At 33.3% G+C, this 9428-nt stretch overlaps 1 protein-coding gene across 2 annotated transcripts in view; it reads right to left on the bottom strand.

The window, feature by feature from the left end:
- Positions 1–4166, bottom strand: part of LOC106787952 — a 14523-nt gene extending 10357 nt beyond the window's left edge. Inside the window, exons 1-2 of one of the 2 annotated variants that reach the window (XM_014750746.1) lie at positions 4090–4166; positions 1413–1582 (exon numbers count right to left, since the gene is read on the bottom strand). In XM_014750746.1, the coding sequence (XP_014606232.1) occupies positions 1413–1574 (162 nt within the window). In that variant the 5' untranslated portion in view covers positions 1575–1582; positions 4090–4166. Of the gene's footprint in view, positions 1–1412; positions 1583–3257; positions 3328–4089 lie in introns of those variants that run through there. The other variant, XM_014750745.1, reaches the window with a different exon arrangement.
- Positions 4167–9428: the final 5262 nt, after the last annotated feature.

The raw sequence follows: 9428 nt of genomic DNA, 5'->3' as shown, positions 1-9428 counted from the left end.
AAAAAAAAAAAAGAATTTCGCATGCCGTTTCTCTTTCCCATATCGAAGACGGCTCGTTTCATTCGTCGTATCAAGATTCGGGTCAATGAATTCGTTATAATATGTATTATATTAACTCATCATCATAATTCATTCGCATAAGGTATTCGCGTAGGTGTTAATTGAGTGCCAAGGTCTTTCCCACGTTTCTATGACGTTTTGTAAATATATTAAATCATTTGATTAGATTAGATTAGATAATTTAATATATTTTTTTTATTTTTATATGTAACATATATATATCAAGAAATAATACAAAAATATTATTTTCAATAAATAAGAGGATAGATTGTGTTTATTCAAATATTTGGTTGTTCCATAAAAAAAAATGATTAGATTTTTTAATCGAATTGAAAATTTTTTCTCATGAGAGATATGGGTATTAGAAGATATAAGTTTTGTTTTTTTTCTAAATGAACACGATTTTTATTGACTCGAATAAATTCTTGTTGAAATAGTTTTATGAATCGAGACAACAACGATAGAAATAAATTCCACAGAGGATTAACCTTTTTTTTTTTTTTTTCTTCAACCCTAATCTCCATTTCTAATGAAATCTTCTTATCAATATTAAACAGAGAAACTACGTTTGATTAGATTCGTCTTTTCTTTTTTATTTCTTTTTAATTTTCTTTTTATGATGAATCAAAGAGAATTAGAAAAATAGGAATGTGTGATCTCACATGTTGGAATAAAATTTATTAAAGATTCTTTCTTTATCCCAATTTCTTTTTTTTTTTTATATATATATATATCTGATTTCTAATATCATCCCACGCGTCATGAAATGTGAATATTTAATCTAGAGATTCTCAATTTTGGTCGATAAAAAAAAAAAATAAAGAAAGAGAAAAGTGTGCGAAGAGAAGAAAAATTTAAGAATTTAAAAATAACGAACGCCACGATTAACTATTATTATTATTATTATTATTATTTTTGTTCGACGTTCTTTCCTATCTCGACTTCTAATTTCATTCCTTCGTATCAATTCGGAGAATAACACGTCTAAATTTATTTTTTTTTCGGTTGAAAAATATATAACACGAGATATCAGGTTTTTTTTTTTTTTTTTTTTTTTTTTTTTTTTTTTTTTTTTATCTTATGGGATTCCAACTTAGTCCCAATAAAAAAGCGAACTTTATGAGACTTCGTATTTAACTTTCTTCTCTCTAAAAGAATCAAAATGATAAAAAGATGCGATAGAAAGAGAGAGAGAGAGAGAAAAAAAACCGAAAAAGATAATAAAAACTAAACATAATATATAATAATATCTTTCCTTATCTCATGCAGATAAACAATGTTAAAGTGTTAGAATATTTTGGGATATCGGTAAGCGCCAAAACCGGATCTCGAAATGGTAGTAGCGTGCTCACCTGTAACGTGACCTTGAAAGGTTCTTGAAGTCGTTCTCGTTCGAGCAGGTAAGCTATGGCACTGGGCATCGCATCCACACCCTTTGCCTCCCTCGCACCAAGATACCAAACGTAGTACGAGCTCTTTTTGACATCCTTGCTACCCCTTAGACGTAGGGCCATTACTCGCACTGTTTTCACCGAAACCAAATAAGTAAACCAAAGGGGAGAGAAAAAAAAATAAGAAACAAATGTATCATAGGGAAATTGGATATTAAAAAAGAACTGGAACTTAGTTTTGATTAAATTGGACGTTTCGTACCTTTATTGGGACTTATTCAGCAACTGGAAATTTTATTTTTATTTTAATATTGTGAATTACGCACACATGAGACACATGCACTATAAAATATTAGATATTACCTTTGGTATACTTATATTACCTTGGATATTACTTAAGGTAATATCTAATATTTTATAATGTATGTGTCTCATGTGTGTAATTCACAATATTAAAATAAAATAAAATAAAATTTGCAGTTGCTGAAGAAGTTAAAACTAAGTTCTAATTCTTTTTAATGTTCAATTTCCCTATGATACATATTTATTAATAATTTTATTTTTGGCGACGATAGAAATAACTAATTAAAAAAGTAAAATATTTCTTCGTTCGTTTATTTAAAAAAAAAATTGCCCCTTTTCTTCGTTCTCCAATTCGAGATTAGAATCTTTTTTTTTCTTTTCCAAAGAATAATTCGACAAATAATTTCGATTAAAAAATTGTTGATCTAACGTTAACGATTAAATCATTTTTTAGGTTTTTCTTTTTCAATTATTTGTTCAATAATTTGTAAGAACTTAAATTGGATGCCTGACATTCCTGTCTAATCATTTTTCAATCATTTTTTTGTTTTTTTTTTTTTTGGAAATAAGTTAGTGTCTTAATAGTGATGTCTAAAATCGTATGCGATTAATTCTCTTGCTTGAAACAAATCCACACGTTTTAAATTCCCTAATACGAGTGAATCGGTAGTGTGATTTCATTGTAAAAAAAAAAAAAAAAGAAAAAAAAAATTGTATCGATCATCCGTAACGAATGACAATGCGATACGATTTGTGTTCGAAATTGGTTTGATTTTTCGATTGGTTGGTGGTAAAACGTTTAACAGTTAATTCGATTTTATTCGCTCCAGATAAAACGAACGGCGAATAGGACGGACGATCAAAATCATGAAGAAAAGAAGATAAAAAAAAAAAAAAAAGAAAAAGGGAAGAAAGGAAAGGAAAGAAAGAAAAAAAGTTAACACGGAGAAGAAAGAAGATTTTAGTAGAGAAAAATGATGCTTTTACCGGGTTTCAACACGGTGTTGCTGTTGCTGTTACCCGTCTAACATCTACCTTCCCTCTCTCTCTCTCTCTCTCTCTCTCTTTCTCTCTTTCTCTCTCTTTCAACTGCTTCCTCGATTACTTTCACGCTTAAACCCGTTTCCACGTTATCCATCTTGCGTTTGAATCGATTCTCACTATCAAGACACCTAAATTATTTCTTCAATACAATGATGAATACGAAATAAGAAATAAATAGAAGAATAAGAATAAGAAGAAGACAATTTTAATCTTGAAAGAAAAAAGGAATCAAAGATTCAATATTTAAAAATAAAATTAGGGTTTTATCGCTATCAACGAAAAACCGAAAACAAAAATCAACAAGTGTACGAAAGAAATATAAAAAAAAAGACTTGGTGGTGATTACAACGAATAGCATAGTCAAAGAAAGAAAAGAAAAGAAAAGAAAAGAAAAGAAAAAAAAAAGACTCGTCCTGATCGTCTTGTTAGCCTTCACCGAACACTTCGATCTAGACTCACCTTAATAAATGATCGTACAAATGCACCACCTTCTATTTCTCTCTCTCTCTCTCTTTCTCTCTTTTTTTCTCTGTCTGTCTGTCTCTCAGTGTTTTCTTGCACTCACAAAAACTTCTTAGTATATATATATATATATATATATAGGTAGAAATGAGATAGAAGATATAACAACTGGTCTGTTCGCGAATGCACTTCGCGAAAACCGTGTGTAAGGCCGTTCTTACGGTATAAGCGAGTCTAAACTAAACGTGAGCCACGGCGTCTGAGGTTTACGAGGTACGTACGAGCACCATCCTATGGTATGGGAGTAAAAAGAGAGAGAGAGAGAGAGAGAAAGAGAAAGAGAGAGAGAGAGAGAGAGAGACGGTGAACCACCGAGTGGGGAGAATCGAGCAAGTAAGAAAGACAGACAGAGACGGATAGAGAACTTTGAGAGTAGTCTCGTCTGACAGCTGCACACAGTTCTGACTACTTTTCCACGTTGAATTGGCAACTTGCTGTTGCTGCTGTTGTTGTTGTTACGAATAATCAACAATAGCCAATGCCATGGCAGTAATAATAAAAACAAAATAACCGACTCGTTGAAAAATCTCTTCGAAAATTGACTAAATCCGATTATTACAAATAATCGCGCACAATTTTACAAATGAAAATAAAGAAATTACGAGATTTTGTGATAATCCAAACTATATTATTCTTCTATTTATTTATTTTCTCTAAACACTCTTAAAATGTATATATATATATATATGTTTTTTCTTTTTCTTTTGTTCAATAAGGGCCAATTATTTGTACGAATTGTCAATACACCAAAGATGAGAGAAAACTATACCAACGCTTAACGTAAAACGCAGAACACGAAACACACGAGTCTCTCGACTGAAGAGCAACAGCAACAGCCACGGCAGTTTCCTCCTCTCCTTTCGGTACCTCACTGTTCAATCCTCCTCCTCCTCCTCCTCCTCCTCCTCCTGCTTCTCCTCCTTCTCCTCCTTCTACTTCTCTAACTCCTACCACTTTTCTCTTCTCTTCTCTTCTCTTTCTCTTGAGTTTGCCACACCTTCGGCCACGATCGGTTCGGTTCTTGATCGACGTCGTAGCAAATGCAAGAGAAAAAGAGATAGATAGATGGAAAGAGAAAGAGAAAGAGAAAAATCAAGAGAAAGAGAAAGAGAAAGAGACCGCGACCGGTCGAGTTCCAACCAGCACCTTCCGATGGATTCTGTCCTGAATTCGAATAGTCCGAAGCTCTCTCGCCTTTCCAGGTACCTTCTCTGTCTCTCTTCCTCCTCCTCTTCTTTCTTTCTTTCTTTCTTTCTTTATTTATTTATTTATTTATTTATTTATTTCATTGCATTCCCTCAGACCTCTTTCTTCTGATCAGAAAGAGATGAAAGAAGAGAGTCCTTCTTATTCCTTACGTTTTACTTCCCCCTCCCCCCCCCCTCCCAACCCCATCAGCACTCTAAAAAGAGAAAGAGAGAGAGGAAGAAAAAGTGATGTTGCACTTGTGTGTATCTTCTCTCCTTTTATTCGTTTATATCTTCCTCCCCACCCCCTTCTCTTAACCCAACTTCGAAAAAGAAAGAGAAAGAAAATCCTGATGTTCATCCTCCTCCTCCTCCTACTCCTCCTCCTCCATCTAGATTTTTCTCTCTTTCATTTATCCAATCCCCCTCACCCTGTTTTCTTGATCATCGGAAAGAGATAGAAGATACTACTGCAAGCAGAGTCTTCTTGCTGTTCCTCTTCTTCGTGTTCATCCATCCATCCATCCATCCATCCATCCATCCTTTTCTTTCTTACTCGTCACTATATTCCCCTCCCCCCACTCCATGAAAAAGACCCACTTGCTCTTCGTCATCCATCCTATTCCTTTTATCCCACTACTTCTCATCCTGTCCTTCTCTTTCTCATTCACCTCTTTCCCCTCGTTCAGATGGCTCAGCAAACCATGGTACATCTCCCTACCTGGTACCCTTCAACCTTCCTTCTTTCCCCATTACCACCACCACCACCACCATCTTCACCACCACCACCATCACCATTGCTACTATACTCCTAGCTTAGCAAGAGGACGTCGTTCGTTGTAAAGGCCTTCGCACACTGGATCCAATCGTTACTCTGACTGGTCCAACGAAAGTCAAGCTGAGAGAGTAGTGAGTGTGTCGAGCGTGTTACCGGATTGGCATTTAAACACCATTACTCTGTTGCCATAACCAAATGGCAGGCAGGCAGGCAGCCTTGTCTTTTAGTTTGATGCTTCTTACGGGTTAGCTCGCGAAACTAACCGAACTTTTCTGTCGTTATTATTGTTATTATTATTAATATAAAGGTATCTTAGGGAATTAGGACATCAAAAGAAATAGAACTTAATTTTGATAAGTTGGATGTTTCGTCCCTTTATTGGGATTTCTTCAGCAACTTAATCTATAAAGTTCAGCGTCTTTTTTCTCTTTAAACAGACATACATTTTTCTTTTTATTTATTATAATATTCAAAACACAATAGATCTACACTTCGTTAAATCTTAATCCGTTATATTTGATTATTATTATTATTATTTTCTTTTAGAATCCTAATGGACTTTTATGATAATGATGATGATGATGATGGTGTCAACGATGAGATATTATGATTAGAATTAAAATTGAATTTGATTTTCAATTAATTAACTTAGCGATGAATTAAGAATAATTGGCTGATAAATCAAATTAGGCTGATGTGCGAAAACCTTAAAACGAGCAGGTAGAGAAAATGTTTGGTATCAACGTAAGAATGGTCGAAGCAAACGATTCCCTCGGTGAACGCGGTTATCCTTGTCTCTCTCTTTCTTTCTCTTTCTTTCTTTCTTTCTCCCTCTTTTTGGAGAACTCTGTTGATCTTTTTTACTCTTCAGGCAAACCTTTCTTCGCCAGTCTCACTTCAACTCACTTCCCCCTTTAACCACCTTCTTACACTTCTCCCACCAGAATTTTCAGCGACAGGGACTGGGACTCACTCCCCTCCACCTACGCACACATATTGATACCACTCGACTCGGTTAACTCGACGCCAGGTGTATCTACCGGGTGTATTACCTGATATACGTGAAACACTCGTAACAATTCAACAAGCAGATATATTTTGTACTTGATCAGTTTTTTATTTCCCATTCCGTTTATTTTATTCGTGAATGAAGTTTCATTGATCTATTCGAAACAAAATTTCAATTATTGTACTGTTCATGGTATTAGTATAATAAATTTGTGATGTCTGATCAATACAGACCACTGTTACTATTTTCATTCATTTCATTCATTGGTTTTCATTTATTGTTTGACGAAGTCTGATCATATACGACACTTTTTACTTATTGTTCATTCTTTGTGATGTGTCTGATCAAAACTGATCATTACTACTTTCTTACACCATCGTTGAAATATTTTCTCGTTTTCAATAAACGATCATCATACATAATTCATGCGGCTAGCTGACGTTTTACTTATCTTTATTCTTTTTTGCCGTTTATAAAGATGACACTCTCCCATGATATTTCTTCATTTATCAAAGGTCAACATTCCATTCCTGTTAAGATTTTATTTTATTTTATTTTCGTCATTCATTCAGTCAAATTATTATAGTCACCCGTTGTATAAAGGATTATATCCACAAAAGCAGGTTGCATGGTGCACTGGTAGAAGAACGTACAACTTTTGCCGCCACAAAACGCGAATGCTAACCAGATGCGCTAAGTATCATTCGACAACGTTCAGGACTCGTACTTCGTAAGAATCCTATTTACTAATTTATTTCTTTCTCTCTCTTTCTATTTCTCTAACTCTCTCATTTCGTATACTTAGAAGAATAAACAATATGCGTTACACCATATAACATAGAAATTCGTGGGATAGTCATTAATCCATTCGTTCATTCGCTAATTATTCCGACAGATGCTTAAAAAAAAAAAGACATTGCAATTTGAACAATCCTATAATTGTTGTTGTTTTTTTCTTTTTTTTTTTAAATTGATATTACCCACGATCCATCTCGTATGTATTCCAAATATATACTTAATTAATTAACAAATGTATTATATATATATATAAAATTTGTATATTTAATACATAATATACCAGGAGAGGAGTCTAACAGGTTTGCATCTTTTTTTTATTACATCTTGTGATGATACGTTTTGAATAATAAAAAAGATTTCTAGAAAATAAGTCGCGAAGATTTTTTGTTATTTTTGTTAACATAAAGTACTTTATAATTAAGTCGGTATTTATCGTTGGTAATTATCATTTGAAAGAGATACATACGCAATAGGCCTTTGGTGCGTTATTTCTTTTTCTTTTTTTTTGACAAGGTAAGATAGAAACTTTAAAGTCTCGCAAAGAAAAAGAGAAAAAAAAGAAATAAAAAGGAAAAAAGAGGAGGGGGGAGGGTGGGGAAAAGTTTAACGAGGAAACATGTGTGCGGTGGTTCCTGAGTTGCCCTTGTGTGTATGTCAAAGGAAGTGGGAAACTAATCAAAGTAACGGTTCGTCCCGATTAGACAGCCAATACGGTCTGTAACTCATGGAAATGACTTTACGTAATTTCACGTAACGTTTTTGCAAACTCTAATCGCCGTGCAATGTCCCGAGAAAAGACAGGGAAAACAGGAAGAGCATGCGAAAGAGAAAATTACCCAAGCAAAAGGAAGAGATTTGTTTCGGAAACGTTTGTTGTTCAAGCTATTTAGATAGCTTCGGACAAACTCATGAAAAATAAATCCTCGTTTAGATCGTATCGTGTAAAAACTTTTTTACACTTTGTTAAAATACACTACAGTAAAAGTTTTCATATATTTTTCTTCTAATAATTTCTAATCGTTCACATCGATGACCAACAAATTCTATTTAACGAGTTAAACGGCTGACATTTCTTTTTCTTTTTGTAATTTTGATTATCAACCATTTCTTTTTCTTTTTTTTTAATTCTATCACCACTATCATCATCATCATCATCATTATTAATTAATCTTCATTTATAGAATACAGTAATATACGAATTGATACTGGTTCAGAACAGAAAGAGAGAGAGAGAGAGATTCCTTTCACGTGATTAAATGTCGAAGGAAATTTTTGTTCTTGCTTAGCTATATCGAAGAGGATGTAGAAAGTCGTGAGATGATGATGTAACGTTAAAACATAGACATTAATGCTCTCTATGGCATCCAAGTTCTACTCCTTATTCTCTCGATTCAGCAAACATATTATATGTAATATATATATGCTATAGTAATTCTCTAATGAAATAAAAAAAGCTTATTGGAACATATATATACATATATCTATCTAAGAAATGTTCAAAGGTGATCGGATTTATCGATGGTGTATGCGTGACTCTTACTTTCAAAGTCAACGTACTTGCCGTTGGTGTTTTGCGGCCGATAAGACTTTTCTTTTGTCGATTGCAAACCACAAAGTACGTACGTGAACCCCCATTCGCGATTGATCTCATATATACATATATCCATACGCGTTTCATGTTACCATTTTACTGTTAATAATACTTAATATTTGAAAATACGTGTATATATATATATATATATAATCATTTCTTATTTCGTGTTTGTTTTTTATAATAATTATAAATTTTCTTTCACAGATAAGTTCCATGAAACTTTATACCCAACGTGATAATTTGTTCATCTCGTGGAATAAGAAAAAATAATAATCAAGCCATTAATATAAGCCATAGGAAGATTGACTTTAATGGATTTAACTTTTATATGAGTATATATATACCTATAGGAGAGAGTATGATATTTATAGAATGACATTAGTCGACATGCTAATTAACTGGTTAAAAAAAATCATATTTTCTTTTATAATTATTGGTACCAGCAGAAAAAAAAAGAGAAAGAGAAAGAGAATAATTCCTAATGACATATGTCCATGTACTATGTTGGAAGATTAATAATACTTGCATTCTCATTTAATAAACAGTGTGATTATATTTGCTCGTTCTTTATCGTATATGTATAAATAATACATTTTAGTAAGAAGGGAAATTTCATTGCAGCCTTGACATTTTGCCGATCTCACCAAGGTCACGTTATTGTGTTAACGTCTGTGTCTTGGTATGTGTGTTTACATGACGCTCGTTAATACCTGCTACGTCAGTTAGTTCCTGCTTCTTTCTC

The sequence above is a fragment of the Polistes canadensis genome, unplaced genomic scaffold (genome assembly GCF_001313835.1).
Source record: "Polistes canadensis isolate GaletaPanama2010 unplaced genomic scaffold, ASM131383v1 scaffold_120, whole genome shotgun sequence".
In the NCBI taxonomy this organism is placed as follows: domain Eukaryota; kingdom Metazoa; phylum Arthropoda; class Insecta; order Hymenoptera; family Vespidae; genus Polistes; species Polistes canadensis.
This window is presented reverse-complemented; position numbering and strand designations above follow the sequence as displayed.